Source organism: Esox lucius, chromosome 3, assembly GCF_011004845.1.
Source record: "Esox lucius isolate fEsoLuc1 chromosome 3, fEsoLuc1.pri, whole genome shotgun sequence".
Classification (NCBI taxonomy): domain Eukaryota; kingdom Metazoa; phylum Chordata; class Actinopteri; order Esociformes; family Esocidae; genus Esox; species Esox lucius.
In genome coordinates this window covers 19,394,754-19,413,715 of record NC_047571.1, presented here as the reverse complement: position 1 = coordinate 19,413,715, position 18,962 = coordinate 19,394,754, and the positions used below count along the sequence as shown (strand labels likewise).

The 18,962-nt window shown below is 39.8% G+C and overlaps 1 protein-coding gene and 1 long non-coding RNA gene across 9 annotated transcripts; one reads left to right on the top strand and one right to left on the bottom strand.

The window, feature by feature from the left end:
* Window positions 1-2,571: 2,571 nt before the first annotated feature.
* Window positions 2,572-8,367, top strand: homeza (homeobox and leucine zipper encoding a). Of its 3 annotated transcripts, none has more exons than XM_010889239.4 (3): window positions 2,572-3,306; window positions 5,123-5,236; window positions 5,598-8,367. In XM_010889239.4, the coding sequence occupies exon 3, from the start codon at window positions 5,626-5,628 to the stop codon at window positions 7,699-7,701; it is 2,076 nt and encodes a 691-aa protein (XP_010887541.1). In that variant the 5' UTR covers window positions 2,572-3,306; window positions 5,123-5,236; window positions 5,598-5,625; the 3' UTR covers window positions 7,702-8,367. The 3 variants fall into 3 exon arrangements, with proteins under 3 accessions (XP_010887541.1, XP_010887550.1, XP_010887558.1); XM_010889248.4 differs by lacking the exon at window positions 2,572-3,306 and adding an exon at window positions 3,330-3,471; XM_010889256.4 differs by lacking the exon at window positions 2,572-3,306 and adding an exon at window positions 3,533-3,664.
* A 1,638-nt stretch (window positions 8,368-10,005) lies between these two features.
* On the bottom strand, window positions 10,006-17,165 carry LOC109615647. 6 transcript variants are annotated; one of them, XR_004575618.1, is made up of 4 exons: window positions 11,243-12,498; window positions 11,102-11,130; window positions 10,307-10,847; window positions 10,012-10,201 (listed from the first exon to the last, which is right to left on the bottom strand). It is a non-coding gene; the product is annotated as an uncharacterized LOC109615647 (long non-coding RNA). The 6 variants fall into 6 exon arrangements; XR_004575616.1 differs by having other exon boundaries at window positions 10,307-11,733; window positions 11,867-11,919; window positions 12,336-12,498; XR_004575617.1 differs by having other exon boundaries at window positions 10,006-10,029; window positions 10,138-10,201; window positions 10,307-12,498.
* Window positions 17,166-18,962: the final 1,797 nt, after the last annotated feature.

Here is an 18,962-nt window from a genome sequence, read left to right as displayed (position 1 = left end):
TGTCATCCAGTTGGGAGGGATAAAGTATGCAGGGTCTTGCTAGTGCCATTCACCTGGGCTACTTAACCCCAATCCCGGCTTGGTTTTTTGCGTTCACCCATTAAAGCCCTTTGAAATATTTTTATACTTACACCCAAATCTGTTTTCACAACATTGTCCTTTAGATTTCTTGAAAACTCCTTGACTTGCAGATCATGCTGAGATGCAGTTCACCATTAACACGAGTCATGCTTTGGCATGTTTGTATGTTTAGTAACAACACTTTAACATGTAAATGGTTGATGATATCATGGAGCATGTACTGTTGCATTGCTGTAAGTATGGAGAAGGAAAGATTGATGTGCATGTTTATTATTTAATGCATTTTGTTTTATTTATTTCAAAGTCTGTAAGGAGTTTTGATTGATCACCCACTACAGTATAGTAAGTTGTGACATTCACCCAGGGGTGTAGATACAGTGGATATAAAACATCTACATACCCCTGTTAAAATGCCAGGTTTTTGTGATGTAAAAGAATGAAAAGAAAGATAAATCATGTCAGAACTTTTTCCACCTTTAATGTGATCTATAACATGAACAATTCAATAACAAACTGAAATCTTTGAGGGGGACAAATAAAAAATGTAAAACTCACAATAACCTGGATGCATAAGTGTGCACAACCTTAAACTAATACTTTGTTGAATCACCTTTTGATTTTATTAAAGCACTCAGTCTTTTTGGGTAGGAGTCTGTAAGCATGGCACATCTTAACGTGGCAATATTTGCCCACTCTTCTTTGCAAAAGCACTCCAAATCTGTCAGATTGCGAGGACATCTCCTGTGCACAGCACTCTTCAGATCACTCCACAGATGATTCAGGTCTGGGCTCTGGCTGGACCATTCCAAAACATTAATCTTCTTCTGGTGCAGCCATGCTTTTGTGGATTTGGATGTGTGCTTTGGGTCATTGTCGTGCTGAAAGGTGAAGTTCCTCTTCATCTTCAGCTTTCCAACAGACGCCTGAAGGTTATGTCCCAAAATTGCCTAGTATTTCCCTCCGCCCTGACTAAGGCCCTGTTCTAGCTGAAGTAAAACAGCCCCAAAGCATGATGCTGCCATCACCATGCTTCACTGTGGGTATGGTGTTCTTTGGGTGATGTGCAGTGTTGTTTTTGCGCAAAACATACCTTTTGGAATTATGGCCTCCCTGACCAGTTTTCTTCTCGTCTTTTCATCAAATTTGGAGGGACGTCCAGTTCTTGGTAATGTCTCTGTTGTGCCATATTTTCACCACTTGATGATGACTGTCTTCACTGTGTTCCATGGTATATCTAATGCTTTGGAACTTATGTTGTACCCTTCTCCTGACTGATCTATTTCAACAATGAGATCCCTCTGATGCTTTGGAACCTGGCATTTTAACAGGGGTGTGTAGACTTTTTATATCCTCTGTAGGTCTTTTGATCTTGACATTTGTCACCACACACCCAAAACTCACCAAGTCTGGTAGAAGGGTGGACCCTGCCATGTTACTCTGAAATTATTTTTTAATCATTTGCACCTGTTTTGGTACACCTGATTTTATTTGATTTGTTTTATGCAATGGTAAAGGTAAGGATGTACCAACTTTCCTGCATAAGGAAATTGCATTTCTGTTTATTTTAATTCCATTAATGGTTTTACAGTTTATTTTTCTGTGTGATTTGTTAAATTGGGTTGCTTTCATGTATTAATGGGGTTGGAATTTATCCATGTGTCAAAAGATGTAAAAAAAGAAAAAAAAGACAACTTTCCAAAGGCTACTTAACCTATTGACATTACTTTATTTGTGTATATGAACAAATAAATTGTTCATGGATAACCAAACATAAGTTGCCTACTAAAAATTTAACAGCCACTGAATAGCTATTGTTATATGCTAGCCCTAGAGATGAAATCGTTTACGTAACTATCGGGGTTCCAGGGGTTAGGAATCGGGGGTCCAGGGCTCGCGGTGGGTGGGGGGCCTGTGCTTGGCCTCTGTTTTTTATGTTGTGTTGTTCTATGTGGCAATCTCAGTCAGACGTCGGTTGTGAGGTTATTCTACGCCAGGATTGGCTTCACATGCTTATATATGACAGCTTGCACCCTGGCCCGGTGTCATCACGCTAAGCCACAGTTAAAAAAATCCCACAGATTTGGACCACTAGGGCCCAATCAAGTTGTTGGGGAATAGTGGAGGCAGGTATTGGACTGGTCCTTTAAGGTCTATTTGTAATGTGTCAATTTGCTCCCTAGTCTAAATGTTCTTTATATACTATTGATGCATATGTGAGTTATACTCTTGTAACACTGATGTTTATATATAGAGAGATTTTATTTTTTTGTTCTGTTATTATTTATATAATTAATTATAATATTCATGTATTTATATTAGAGGTAGTAAGTAAAATGTCCCTGCTATGTTCTCAGTTTTGGGAAGTTCTTAAGGCCTAATTGACCAGGTATGGGGAGTGGCCTTAATTGATAATTACCTTTTCACTCTTCTCTTTAATGTAATTGATCACTGGTTAGTTCTGAACTGCCTTTACCTGGTCATTCATGTCTTAATTAGAAATCTCCCTAAGAGTTTTTAACTTTGTACTTTTTGCAACTCTGAATATAGGCTACTATACATAATTTATGGCCCGTGTTCATGACTTTGACAGCAAATTTAAAGGCCATTCTTATTTAGTCTACAAACAAGGATCCAGAACTCGGGACTTACACAGCAATTCTGTTTTGGGTGATTTAGTCCTCCCCAACACACCTCGAAATGTATTTTACCAGTTTAGAGGGTGGCGTACAATAAAAAAAATTTTGGACACCATATCAAAGAAGGATAATCTCAATCCTGCTTTGCATAGAACGGCATAGAATGGCACACCCAATGTCGTCACTCGGGAGACGAGGGGGGGTGGGGGGCAGGTCTTCCAAGCCTCGATTTGGCCGGACAGGGGAAACACTTTCGGGTTTTCGTAACAAAAGCAACAACGGAGCGAGGGGTTATTCTGCTGTAAAGAAACAAGTTCAACCAATTAACAAATCGATTATTCACTTCTGAAGGCGTATATCAATTATCAGTTTCTGTCTTAACTTGATACGCATTAATGAAGTTCTAGGATTGTTTCGCATCATTGTATTGGAAACTAGAATCCGTTTGTGGTTCGACGGTAAAGCGACAGGGTCAAAAGACGGTATTGTTTCCATGTTTGGTTGTTTCTCCAACTTCAGCCATTACGAGAGTTAACGAAAGAGAAGACAGAAATATATTGTTGCGTTATCCAAGGTGAAATACATTCCGGTAAGTTCGTTTTTTATGTATTAAGGCTATTATTGAAGCGTGTCGTGCGCCTGTGCAGTCTAACCATTTTAGCTAGCTAGTAGGCTACGCCACAAAGGATCAAGACGTCGGACCAGAGGGGTATTTGTCATGGACACTGCCCCAACTTGTGAGGTGTTTACCAACGTATGTTGTCTTGATGTTACATTTGTAATATGCGAGTTATGAGAGCTAGTTTGGACTTTCGACGTTAAGCTTTTAAAACCTTTTGTAACAGGCTAAGTTTGCTCTAAGTTTATTAGTTCACATTTGCCCAGATTTTGACATGACGAATAACTTCCTCGAATCAAATAATTCCAACAACACAGCAGGATTAAAGGTTAGTTCGCTAATAACTTGAGTGATTTGGGGATTGGTTTCAGAGATTAGCCTAGTCTAGTTTGGGCCGTTACGACATTACTGTGCGCTGTTTTGTCTCAACCACTGACTCTGGCACCATATTGAGCTACTTAGTTAATTGATTTATTCACCGATTGCCTTCATCAAAACCCGGTTATCTAATTTGGTTAAAACAGAAACGTGTGGTCTACAATGCCCCGGTGTTCCAGGGTTGCTTTTTCCAATGCCCATTTAACTTTATCTAGTTTCTTTGTTGACATTTTGTTTGTAAAATATTGTAATCGTCAAGTGAACTCCGATGTAGCTCCTTGAGAAAGAGGTTGAACATGGCACATTTGATTGAATTTAAAATGTGTAAATGTAGTCCATTCGTCAGTTTCAAGCCAAGTATTTGTCATACGCACATGGTGTCCACAGTGCAAAATTAAATGATTGCTTGCAGTTTCCCTGTTACATCAATAAAAACTGAATAACACTTAAATAAAGTACAAGATACACCTGTTGCGTCCCATATGGTTGGCTGTGTGAACTGACAGTGAACTTCATTTACTTTTGGTCAGATAAGGGTACAGGTACATGCTGGTCTGAAGTTGGCCTTGTATGGTGAAGTAAACAATAACAAACTTTTCTCCTTTAGTCTGGCAAGAACTGGTTTACTATATCTCGGACAAGGGCTGATATAACATTACCCATGGGCTGTATAAATCTAAATTAGATAGTAATTGAAATAGTAATGTAAACAAAATGTTTTTTTTTTTTTTTTGCTATCACATAAATGTATCCTTTCCATTGCTTAATCGCCTCCATATTGCCTCATAACACATTCACCAAAAGTCAATGCTTCCAAAAAAATTGAGATGCTAACCATGTACCTATCGTCTCTAGCCACATATCTTTTTTTGTTTCTTGATATACTGAACATTTTCATTTGCTCGTGTCTATTATAAAGTGGCATTTGCAATTTTGACAGAATCTCACAGAATCTACATCTTTTGGTCATTTAGAGTATCAGAAACTAGGAAAAGGGCAGCATTGAGAGGCCATTTGACAAAAGTTCCAATAAAAATATGGATTTTGGCAAGCAAAGACATGTAGCTCCAGAGGAGAAACATAGCTATATGTTAAGCATTTTGTAATAAAAATTGTGTGTAACTTTATTTGATCTCAAACTTAGCATAATTACATTTAAGTACTTAGAATATGCTATAACAATTATTGTTCTTTGGTGAATAGCTTTATTTGGAGTCCATAGACTCTGGGCAGAGTAAAGAGAAGTTAATTGTGGGATAGGGTTTACTTGTCTACACTTTTTAGTTCTTTGCAGGAGTGGTGTTATAGCTGTTTTTTTTTAAATTAAATAAATTACTATATATTTTGATATGGTTTGGTGTGAATCCCCTGTTGAATATGACGTGCAATCACTTGACTCTTTCCATAGGTGTTACTGTTCTGACTCTCGGCCTCCGTCGGGAGGGGGTCAAACTTGATTCTCAGAGGACAGGGGACTTGAAGTGAAACAAGGGCGACGGAACAAAGCCCGTGCTGGAAAGCGGTAAGAGTCTGTGATGGATTCACCCCCCCCCCTTCCCTTATTCTCCCTTACACCACCACCACACCCTCATGAAACAAGTCAGTCACACCACTTTGGTTCTAGGGGGGAGGGGCACACAATCTGGACACAGGGTATAGGACCAGTTTCAGAGCGAGACTTTAGACGGGAGTGTGATTTAAAGGGGGAGGGGAAACAGCTGTCAGATCTTTGACTTGTGGAATAGAAAGTCCTCCTAGATACCTCAGCCACTTTGTTACTTGTAATGTACCAGTCCTTTGTGTGCAGTTTCCTAATAGTTTTGTTAGTATGAAAATCAACTTAAGCACAATTTATTTGATGTATTTAATCTGGTCTCTCCTAGACTGGAGTGACGGGTGGTGACATCACCGATGGCAACACACGTTGGTCGTAATAAAATAGGATTGGAGGTGAACATGAAGGAGTCCTCCAAGTGTGACGTCACAAGGGCCGAGCGTCAAGGAAAACAGGCCTCCCCGAGTTCCCCCAAGACCTCACACCACCACGTCACCAATGGAAAGAGCCATCGCTCCTCTGACCACTGTGCAACAGATAGTGATGGAGGTGAGGGTGGAGATGCCGGGGTTAGTTTCAGCACCAACCACAACTCTGTGGTATGTCTGCCGTTGGTCTCTGAGGGCCTGAAGCTTGTCTGGACACAGTCAGATCAGACACGTGAGCTGGACACCATCCAAGAGCTGGTCCAGGCTTTCAATGTGTTCCCGTACCCGACGTCTCGGGAGGTGAGTTCCTTGGCACGACTCTGTGCCCTGCCTCTGGACAAGGTTAAGGTCTGGTTCATGGTGCAGAGAATAAAGTATGGCATTAGCTGGGCCTCAGAGGAGATTGAGGAGACGCGCCACAAGCTGGCTGGACCGGAGTGTGCCAACGACTTTTCAAATGAAGATTCAAAGACGAGGAATGGGTCTAGGGAGTTATCTGTCGAGGCGGAGAACAATGGTCAAATGAATAACGGTCATCACTCTTCCCTGCTCCACCCAAGAAAACAAGTCCGACACGAAACCCCAGAACCCTGCAAACCAGCTGCCACTATCCAGCATTTCAGTTCCTCTCTCCCACCCCCAGAGGATTCATACTATTACCGCCCTCCTGTGGACACGCCTGAAATTACAGATACTTCCTTGAGCCTCTCTGAGAACTCGCTTAGCTCTCCACAGCAACCACAACGCGGACGCTACAAAAAGACCAAAGCTCAGCTTGCAGTCCTTCGCAGTAGCTTCCTACGGGAAAACTGGCCTGCGGAGACAGAGCTTCGACGCCTGCAGGAGGAAACGGGCCTGAGTCGCAATGACATCCGGAAGTGGTTCAGCGATAGCAGGTACCAGGTTAGAAATGGACGAGGACTGCTTGGAACATCCATGGTCTATCCTCAGCTTGTCATAGGACAAACAAAGTACAGGTCTCAGCAACTTCAGCCTCTTCCACTTGTAGCTCACAGGACCCGGGATGAAGAAAATGGTAATGAAGTGCAGGGAGGAGTTCAAGCTAAGGGAGCTCGCAGCAATGGGGTAAAAGATTCACACTTCTTCCAGAACTTCCTGTCAAACAGCCTGGAGGCATTTGGGGAGGGAGCAGTGGGAGTGGAGGCGGAAGAGAACAAGGTTGTGAAGGAAGCCTCTGTTCACACTAATACTATAAAGGAAGAGGTAGTAGTGCAATATAAAGAAAAGCCCCTGCAATTCATTAAAGGCAGCAAGGAATCAGAGATTAAACCGCCACCAACCTCAGCTGTTACCATCTCTGCTTCCTCCCCCCACTGTCATTCTACAACTGTTCCACCTTTGACTGCTGTCCCCACTAATAAGCATAGTTTTACTAGCACCAGCACCCTGCAGAAGTCTGCTCACTCAACCAAAGCCTTAGTCACAACCACATCTCTCTCCAGTCCTCCCACATCTTCGTCTCCTCTTCTTACACCTGCTGGCCGACCTAGGAAGACCAAAGAGCAACTGGATGTGCTAAAGGAGCACTTCTTGCGCTGCCAGTGGCCTAAGAGCGAAGACTACACCCAGCTGGTAGAGCTCACAGGCTTGCCCCGGGCAGATGTCATCCAGTGGTTTGGGGATACGCGCTATGCTGTTAAAAATGGCCAGCTACGCTGGGTGCAGGGGGTCCGTGAGCAGTTCCTGGCTGAACTAGCCACACAGCAAAATGGCAGCGGACTAACCAGTGGAATCGGCTCGAGCGGGACCCCTCGCATTACAGGTAGCCGCAAACGTAAGTCTCATGTGAATGGCGCCACAGCAGCAACTGCAGATTACCCGGACATCAGTCCGCTGGAAGTTTACTATCGCTTGACAGGAGTTCTTCATGAGAAAGACCTTGACTCCCTTTGCAAAAAGTCTCGAATGAGCTATCAGCAGGTGCGAGACTGGTTTGCTCAGGAGGGCAAGTTAATTAACCCAGAGTCCAATGTTTCTGATTGAGATGAGGAACTTATGTGTGGGAAAGGTTTGGAAATCAGAAGTATGTCTTCCTGTTTTTTGTATCTCTTTCACAGAGGATATGGCTGATTTCTTATGCAGAGTGATGAATTTCTCATCAATTTGACACTACATTTTCATATTGAATTACGTTACTTTAAAGTGAGCATGGGTCTCAAATGCTTACGTTTTCCTACTATAAGCACAGGTCTGCTGATTTTTCAGAATGACTGCTGATTTTGTTTTTGCTGCATTTCTGTTGGTTTTCTGTAAGTTTGGACTTGATCATCCTTGTGCTTCCTACTGTAGATATGACAATACCTAGTACACTGGTTGTAGCAACATATCATTGACTGGATTTAAAGTATGTATTGGTTGGAGCTTCTTAGGTACTGTAGTGTAGTTGTATTTTTCTTTGTAACAGCACTGGGAAAGCCTAAAACATTTTGAGTCGGAGTAAAGTCCAATCGCTGATTGGTAGATATCATTCTTTTACACCCTACATTTCCTTTTCCTGAGAAGCAAACTGGACATTCTCAATCTACCTTCCTAAAAAGACGTGTTGCACTTTAATTTTTGAGCCCTAACATTTTAGCTGCCATAATGTTCAATGAATACATTCCTTTTTATAAAAGTTTGAGTTTCCTATTAAAATTGTTGTTCAGTTTGCACTGACTGACCTGCAGATGTTTTACAATGAAATTCAATATCCATGTGGACAAGTTCAATACGGATTTTGATTAACTGAACTGCAATCGTCTTTGGCCTATGTTTATCTCATGTGGGCAGATTTTTTTGGACAGAACGTGAGAAATCAAGGCTAGCAGAAAATTGTGATTTGTAAGTAGCAGTAGTTCTTGGTTTTTGTTTTTTAGCATCGGGTGAAATTGGGACTATGATTTTAAAACTGTGTGCGAATGAAACTGTTTCTGCTAGACTCCACAAAGTTTAACTGTGTGTTGTGTAAAAATTTGAGAACTTCCCTTTTTTGGTCAGGTGAAATTAGTGGAAGGGAGGGAGGATTTTGGCTGAGTTTCCTTATGGAACGCAGTACTTTCTTTGCATAACATTAAAACATGACAGCCTTTCATGAGAATTTTACTTCTGGGCGACTGAGATTAACCTCTGCCCACCCCTGGTTTGAAGGGCAGTCATGTAGGTTTCCTTTATTTTTTGTTTGGTTGCAGTTTTTCAGTTGTGTGGACAGTGTATTCTGCCTAGATTGACAGTTTGTGTGAGCAGATGGATTAGGGCCATGGAAGTTACTGGAATTGTGTAATCCAACCAAATTCAAAGTTTAATATAAAACCTGAGGCATTCTATATTGGCTTAGTTGACTATAATCCAAAGCAACAACTAGTGTTTCGTGAATGCCATTTTGTATCCCTCAAAGAAAAAAACTACACTCAAATTTAACCAGGTATACCAGTAAAAGTATTTAATCAACATTTTATACAATGTTATTTTTTTTTATTAGATGTATAAAAAAAATTACAATAGAACAAGTGTGCTGTACAGGGCTGAAGTAGATTGTCTTACTATGTTGCAGATCCCTTTAGTTTTGTAATGAACTGGAAAGATGGCATTCATTTAATAAATTAATATTACATTTAATTTGCGCAATTGTGTCACAGGAAACAAGTAAAAGTATATATATTTATATATAGGAAAGTGTGTGTGTGTGTGTGTGTGTGTGTGTAATTGTTTTTGTGGAAACTGGTACAAGGAAAGCCTTTCTATCCAAAACATTTTTGAGAAGGGGGTGAGCTGTTCATCACAGATGTTGCTGAAAGAAGAATTATGGCAAAGCAAATTGTCATTTGTTTTTAACATTGCACCGCCCCTGGTGGTATAAGCACATGTACGAAACCCTGGATGCTGGGGTTCAATGCCTGTCCCAACCATTTGGTTTCTACATACAGTACCAGACAAAGGTTTGGGCACATTCACTTGAATGGGTGTTTCCAAACTTTTGAATGCTACTGTATTTCTGATCTGTCTAAAAGCAAAAAGGCCAACAACATATCAGGACATACAGGCAAACAGTTCAGTTAGATATCAATATGTAAGTGGAATTAAAATATAGTAATTGTGTTAAACAGAAAAAAGGAAAATAACTTACTGGTTTACTGGCCATTTCTGAATGGCCTTGGGGAGTGCAGTGATGACCCGGTCAAAGATTTGAACTGGAAAATATTAGGAGTCAGATTATCAGACCTAAGAATCAGGAAAAGAGGTCAGCTTAGTCTAACCACTGTTTTCAATACTACACAATGAAAATCAGTGGTTATGTTTACAATTCTTACCGATTGCTAACAATGTTGGGTGTCCCTATTAGAGGATTTAAGACATCTCCGTTATTATTCAAAGCTTGTACAAAGTGCTGTTGTTCAAATGAACAACCATGAAAGATAATTCTGAGGGGGTTTTGCCACTCACTGAAGCCACCACGGTCATGCAGAGAGCTCAGGGTGGAGATTGATGTAGCCGAACCCGGAGGCGTCTGAGTGCAGATGAGACAGACCATAATAAAGGCACTTCCAGAAGTAAGCACTAATCTGTCAGCTACAGAAAACTTCAGATGGAAGAAAGGGAATGCAAACTCAACTGTAAGGGTAAGCATGGGGTTTCTGTCTCTTAACCTCCCATGGGATTCAGCAGAGCCTGGGTAGCTGAAACCGTTATTAGTGGATGAAGGCGATATTTCAATTTAATAAAATGATACAATCCTTTGACACTGTGTAAAATACTATTTTAAAAAAATTACAGTTGGATTAATTGTATGCATCATTGCCTGTCTGTGCAATATTTATATAGCACCTACCTAACAGGACGTGAGCGAGGAGTGACTGTTAAAATAAAGGAAGATAAGTAGCACACCATCTGTGGGTAAACGTGTAATGGAATTTCTCCCCATATAGGTTTTCATTTCAGTAGTATCTCTGAAATGTCTCAGACCCAGTGCCGGCCCTAGCCTTTTGGGGACGGTAAGCAACATTTGGCTCCCTAGCAGTCAGAGTTCACTTGGCAGTCAGGTGTCATAAGCGACCGTTTATGCCTAGAGCCAGCCCTGCTCTGACCACATTCATAAGTGTTTTTCATTACCTGGGGAGGTGACAGCCACGGGTAAAGACATCCTTTGAGCATTGCTGGGGAAAAAGATCTCTGTTTTTAGGTGTGAATTTCATCCGAATGTGGGTTATAGCAATCGCAGATTTAAAACGATTTCAATCTGAGCTGACATGCATATGCCAAAAAAATATATATCAGAACAATGGCTTTAAGTTCTGCAATGCTGACAATCTGCTTTCTGTTTGAGTCTAGGCCCAAGTCAACGCTTTGAGTGTAAGAACAGCATATTGAAAAGCATTTTTCAGATTTGAAAAATGGTACAATCTTTTACCCATTTGTATGAAATTGTCCAGGTGACACCTGTGAAAAAAGGTGAAAGTCTAAAATGAGTTGTATGCAGCAACACAGTACTTCAAATACAACAGTGACAATGCTCAAAGACATTTAGTACTCGGCACAGTGAACACCTTACCCGTCTCTGAGAGAGAGGTTTCTTTAATTCTGCATTCTCTCTTTTTAGCTGTGAAACATCCCTACATAAATGACATGAAAAAAAATGATGGCACTAATTTAATGAAAAAATATATAATGGCATTGTAATTTAATTAAATTAGCAGAAATAGCAACACTATGTGTATTTTGCCTGTAACACTGCTCTGTGACATCCTTCAGTCTCCTCTCCAACTCCATAGATTTGTGTGTGAAGTAGGCAATGACCCTTTCCTTTTGCTTTTTCTGGAATAGAGCAATCTGACAGGCAGATGACATTGTACAATGGATGCTGTCCTGTTAGGCACATAATATACTTTCTAATTTACACTGTTTTAACCGCATGACTGTCCAACACTTAACAAAAATGAAATTGCAATAACTCAAGCAAAGTTCAACCTGTGCTATGTGCTCCAGACGAGTCTGAATGAGCTTCACTGGGTCTTTGAAGAACACCTGCTCCTGGGGCTTCATCTGCCAAAACATGAAAAGAAGAAAGTGTATTGTAAGAGTGAAGAAGTATTCAGACATGACAGACAGGTAATTTACAAGCTACATGTTGATAGATATGACTTTTTCTATTTGAAATAATACAGAACAAACCAACCTGGTCTGAGATGGCAAGGTAATTACAGCTGGCTCCACATACAGTACATTGTTCTGAAGGAAAACATGTTTCAGCAAAACAACCACAACAGCTGAATTTACAGACTACATTTATTGCTGCAATATACTTAACATCCACTGAGTTGAATAAAGATGAGTGTTTCAAAACTATCTGACCACATTGAGTGGCCAAAGGCCAGTAATTGCCTCTGTTTGCTTAAATCAATAGCTATAAAACAGTGAATATTTGCTAATTTCTGTTTGTTTAAAAATGGCATGTGCCATATCATTCTCAGATTATGTATAAAAATATAAATTTTACACCAACACAATTGTTAAGTGTTTAATAAATAAAAAGTACTACCCTTCTGTGACTTGATGCAGGGCTAGGTGAATATGAAGTTCACACTGGTCTTTACTCTGGATGTCAAGTACACTGCAGAATGGGTGTGAGTGAGGAACTGTCATACTCGGGTTAATGCAGCCATTGCAACATATGTGACCACAACTGGAGACAGCAAAGTTCTGTCCCTCTCTTCTGAAGCAGCTGTTGCAATGGAACCAATCCATCCCAATGCCTTGTCCTTGGCTAGTGCTGAATCTGGACACAAGGTGTGAAAAGCGAGTTTTGGAATTCAGGTTTTTGGAGTGTTTAAAGAAACATTTTGTAACTAAAAAGTTTTGTTTGGAAATATTATTTCACCTTAGACGTCCTCATCTGGCTACTAGCCTTTGCTGAAATAAGTTCCTAATGTGGCACAGATATAAAATATTGACAGTTATAAACTTACCAACTGCTTTTGAAATATTTTTATTTGTAATTATTTTATGTATTCAGGTTTAGAGTGCAGTCCAGAGAACAAATGCATGCACTCTTAATCTCATAACGTTTATGCATTTTTACTGGGTTTATTATTTCAGTGGTTTTCTTGCTAACTACATACTGTTCGTATCAAAAATCTACACAATAAAAGTAACGATAATACAATGTTTATTGATGTAAAGGCTGAAATCAAGACAAATCATGTCTGAAAATGTATAATGTTGGTGGTAACTGTGTTCAGATTTAACAAACCACATTCCAAATCATGTATAAAGGTAATTTGCAGTCACCTCCCATCATCTGAAGTTGTTCTGTTTATCCCTAAATATAATCAGCTGTTTCTGTAGGATTGGCATTATGGTTTGTTGGTTACATGCTGCGGAGATCGCCACAGGTCCAGGAGGAGCAAACTAATTTAATATACAATGCCATCACGGTGGGAACCAGGCATGTAGAATCCATCTGTTCACCTTTTCTGCATCGCACAGACACGGCGGTTGGAACCAACAATCTCAAATTTGGACTCATCAGACCAAAGCACAGATTTCCACTGGTCTAATGTCCATTCCTTGTGTTTCTTGGCCCACACCAATCTCTTCTGCTTGTTGCCTCTCCTTATCAGTGGTTTCCTAGCAGCTACTTGACCATGAAGGCCTGATTCGCACAGTCTCCTCTTAACAGTTCTAGAGATGTGTCTGCTGCTAGAACTCTGTGTGGCACTCTGGTCTCTAATCTGAGCTGCTGTTAACCTGCAATTTCTGAGGCTGGTGACTCGGATGAAGTTATCCTCAGCAGCAGAGGTGACTCTTGGTCTTCCTTTCCTGGGGCGGTCCTCATGTGAGCCAGTTTCGTTGTAGCGCTTGATGGTTTTTGCGACTGCACTTGGGGACACATTAAAAGTTTTCGCAATTTTCTGGACTGACTGACCTTCATTTGTTAAAGTAATGATGGCCTCTCATTTCTCTTTACTTAGCTGATTGGTTCTTGCCATAATATGAATTCTAACAGTTGTCCAATAGGGCTGTCGGCTGTGTATCAACCTGACTTCTGCACAGCACAACTAATGGTCCCAACCCCATTAATAAGGTAAAAAATTCCACTAATTAACCCTGACAAGGCACACCTGTGAAGTGAAAACCATTTCAGGTGACTACCTCATGAAGCTCATTGAGAGAACACCAAGGGTTTGCAGCGCTATCAAAAAAGCGTACATTGAAGGCATATGAAAATACAATTACAAGAAGAATGAGGCAAATGTACAGAATGTCACCTTTAATTTTTCCATCCATTTCAACACTAATATGTTCACCAACTAAAAATAACAACACAGTCAGAGGTGCATCGCCCCATTTTATGTGAGCACTGTTAGAAGGTTCCATTGTCCATATCATGGAACACAGCAAAGGCCATCAATAAAGAGGGAAGATGGCACTGCCAGGATATTGCAAAGATCAGGAGATATTTTCAAAATGTATGACAGGGCATAGGGAAAGCTCATTAAGCAGGTTACCAAGAGCCAAACAGTATTAAGCAGGTGCCGAACTTTCTGTCAGGAACTGGGCACTTCCTGCATATTATAACTGCTGCACATATTCACCACAAGTCTAAGCTGTGGGGTAGGGTGACAAGACCATTTGTAACAAAAAAAGAACATCCAACCCTGTATACATTTAGCAAATAGACACATTCATACTCCCAAAACCATGTGGGAAAATGTCCAATCCAATCTATACAATGCATTCACACACAAAAGAACAAATGAAACATTTATTTTAACATCAATAAAAACATGGTTAATAGCAAAAAGGTAATCAAATCTTAAATTTTTTCTGGAAAATAAATCAAGATTCTTGATGTCACTGAAAGACTATTTAGAAAATAACTGACAAAGAATGATGTGTCTTTGCATTCACATATTATTTTTGGTGGCTGAGTATCTCCCAACATTCATTAGCTCCTTATCACCTAAGAAAACTGAGGAAACTCATTGAAATTGCTATGCGGCCTTCTTGTCTCACTGTAAGGCTCAAGAGAACCCATCACAGCTATTACCATTTTTTATAGTTCACGCTCCATTTTCTGGTTTATTACTTTTGTGGACAAAAAATGAACTTGATAACGGGAATTGTTGGTCATATCAACCCTGCAAATTAGCAAAGTTTTGTAAATTGGACCAGCACTTCATATGGCAATCAAAACTGCATCCGGTTTTGGTGGGGATTCCCCTGAGGGAAAGTGGCTAGGGCAAGTGCTTAGTGGCCGACAACCAGTGTTAGGGGTAACACGTTACAGTAACCAGGCTAAACAGTAACGAGTAACGTAATGCGTTAGTTATTTAAGTAATCCCTTACTAGTAAATGTTTCTAATAAATAACGCATTAGTGCAACCAACGTAGCTATACGTAGCGTTTATTTTCTCCATTAGCAAGTGGCAACAAAAGGATGCAAAGAAGGCAGCTCCAGCACATCCTGCTAAAACTTAAAATCGATATGTAACGGAAGTCGGAGCTGCACGATTCAGGCTCGGGAAGCAGTTTACTATTGACTACGTCATTATCACCCTCACATGTAACCAATCACTGAGTGTGCTGTTATGTTTTGCACGAATCTTTTGCCTGTTGGACAACCAAACTCGATCCCAAATCATCCTCTGTTGGACAACCAAAGCTGATGGCAAATAAACATCTAAGTACATGTTCTGTTTCTAAACGAAGTACTCAAAACAGACTTAGTAATTATTCACCTCTGAATAAAGTCATGAAACATTATTAGATTATGCACATTATTGCAAAGAGATTTCAGATTGCAATGTGCCTAACGTTTTCTTCTGTAAGAAGGTATGTTTATCAGTGTACAAGGCTACAGCTGTTTTTTTGTTCTTTATTGTCCACTACAATATGGATCTATCCATTATTGACATCTGTACATATAGGCTGTTAAATAAGCCTGGCCTGAAAATGGTGAGGCACTTGCAATACAAAATAATTTATTGACTTAAGAGATTCATGATTAAAGAACTAAATGCAAATGTTTCTCATTATAGTATATGATTACTTGAGATAACAGAATTGATCACTCTTGCTGTATTATGATTAATGACTGATAATGTTATATGCAGGTGACTGACACTGACTATGCAATACCTGACTATTAAATTATGCAATGTCCCATTAAATGTGTGCTTTCTGGGCATAAGTGACCAACACGTGAATATAGAATCAAAGAACTTATGTTAAAGTAACTAAGTAATTTAACCCCTTACTTTCTACAGCAACCCACTAAGTAAAATAACTAGTTACTTTATGGGAACTACGAACTGTAATTGGTTCCTTTTAAAATAAATGTTCCACAACACTGACGACAAGTTTGTTTGGAGTCCAGCCAGGGTGCTTCTTCCCTGTCATGGATCGCAGAAAGACCACACCGCTTCAAGTGGGGGTATCTCACTTCCTCCCCCCATGTATTTCTGAAAATATAAGGTCAAATAGGAGGGACCTATGGCTTTCTGGGAGAGATAGAGAGGAACTGTTCCTCAGTAAAACTTCCTATTTTTTAACTCTACATTCCAAAATATTTAGACATTATAATATTTGCAAAGCTGTCTCAACAAAAACTGGATGTTGTGAACTTCACTGAGCTGGAATTTATGGCAGGGCTGCAATTCGGGAAAACCACACAAATAATGCCTTTCAGCCTACAATGTCTGCTTCCAACTGTTAAAAAAAGGACCAGGGGTCTGTAATAGTTTGAACAGCCATCGACTGGATGACAGCGTTGTATGATTTCATAACAGCCAAGGAATGTGAGGCCATTTTAAAGGACCAATTGCAGGTGCAGGTTATGGTTCAAATTATGATTTCTATGATGACAATCCCTGCAGCTAAAACAAATTCTAGAGTGGTATTATGAACAACGGGATGACGTCAAATGCCTTCCATGGCACCCCAAATCACCAGATCTGAAAAAAGCACCCAGGTCTGAACATAATTTAACTTTTATATTACGTTATAAGCACTAAGTGCGAAGTAGATTTCCACCTCCATCTTTCAAAGTACTAGAGGGTCCTCTCCTTGAATGAATGCAAAAACCACACAGTTCCGGACTTGTATGACAGCATTAAAACAAGAATTTGAGATGTTCTGAAGATAAAGGTTGGCCCTACTCCTTATGCTAGTTCGTTAATATTACTATAAAGTTAGGTGTTTCCGTTATTTTGTACGTTATACGTTATTAGCGTCCGACCGCTCAGTAACCCAGCCAACGTTAGCTAGCATGGTTGTAAAGTGATGCATTACTGTAAGTGAAAACACGTCTAGGTTTATTTGTTTTTATTAACTTACGCTAAATAAATCGTTAGTTACCTTAGTTTCGAAATATAGGCTCTAGTAAAGTTGACAACTGGCGTGAGGTTAAGGGGCTGAGAAGTCCGCTTCTTTTTGATTACTGCAGTTGTAACCACTGTAGCTACTACCAGCTACCAGCTTTCGTTGGTTTACCGCACTCAGGTTTGCCAGGTTCTGGCGGGTCGTGAAACGAGTCGAATCACCTCACCTAATTTCTAGTCAATAAATGAATATGACTTTCCATGGACTCTACTTGCCGTAAGCTGGTTTGTCGCCGAGCTAAATTAGTTGAGATTCGAAAATACTTAGTCATGTCATGTACTTTGCAAAAAATATTTACCTTTGGATATTCTTCGAATAAGCCGGCTCACGTTTAGTATATGGGAGGAAATTAGGTTTCTTATTCTTGCACGCGCTGTCAATACGCTATGCATTCAAAAGCAAAAAAAGGCTAAAATAAATGTTTTGTACAAGAACATAGTTAGCAAATCGTTGTAATGAAGTACAATACATAATGCACTTGTACATGAGAAAGTATGCTTTCAAGTTTACTTTTAATTAAACTGTAGCTACTTAAAAATAACGATAAATCCCCTCACTGCAGTGTTGCAGTTCGATGCCGGGTTTAATGTGGGCTGAGTCAAACACGTTTAACCCGACCCATTCCCGTCTCCTTCAAGATCACTCAAGCTGAGGTTCACTAAGGTATCAAACGTGAATGAAAGCGAATCTTATTCGAACCTATCCTACATATACATACAAATATAAACCCCGTTGCTTAAGCTTTCATGAAGTTTACTCAATACTTTTATAAAGAAACTGTTCAAACCTACTGGTGCAAAATAAAGGTCACTTACAGAAATGAGAAGAACCAAGGACATGCAGGAGAGGGAGTGCTATCATGTAATTACCACAACAAAACAAAAATTATGGAAAACGTGCACAAGCTATCAGAAAGAAACGAAGTGGTTAACTATTGTAGCTAAGGAATAAAACGTTTAGTTATATTAATTGTAGTTGTCTACTTATATTTTAAAAGGGTATATTTGTTTCAGGTCCAAAAGGAGTAGTCTGACTTTTACAATAAGTTTCCATTTTGGTATGATAATTTATCTTAAATAATATATATATGTGTGGAAGAAATTAAGAGACCACTCCTAATTTTTCTTAAATCAGCATCTCTACATTTATGGCAGCTATTCCATTCCAGTGTCTGTTAACTTCCAACACAGGCACACCTCATTTTACTTAATGAGGTACTGATTAGGTGGTTGCCTGAACCAAATCTAATTTAACAAGGGAAAGTATAAAAACCACTGCTGTGGTCATCACTATCCTCTTGCCATCCAGCTGGTTAAAAGTAAGAGACCACTGCAAATTGAACACTTCTTTTCTTCACTCAAAACTTTCCTTTTCAACTTTTTTGCTAAGGAAAGAAAAATGTGCAGTGGTCTCTTAATTTTTTACGGAGCTGTAGTTTGACAAGACAAAGAGACAAGAAACATCAGTTGTTTAGTAAGAGTAAACTGGGCAGTGTTTTGGAAGTGTTCACCTGGCCATACAATATGATAGGATGAAACCAAAGACTACAGAATATGGGCAATGCTGAATACACATTACATAAAGAAACAGTTTAGAAACAGCTTGTTCCAAGCACCCCTGGAAAAATGTATATTTCTGTAAACAGATGTTGACCTGACCTCTACATGATGCAAATTGAAACTTGCCACCTTTCTGCAACAGGCTATAGAAAATTCAACACATCCAGTTACCAATTTCAACTGTCTAGATCAATGCTGTTAAATTGAACAGTGCAAGTCAAAGGAAGGAGAAACCATTACAATAATTTGTATGAAAACTAGTCAGATCTACATAGCAGAACCCACAGGTCTCGGCAAAGGACCTTCAGAACAGTTTAGCTGACACTGAAG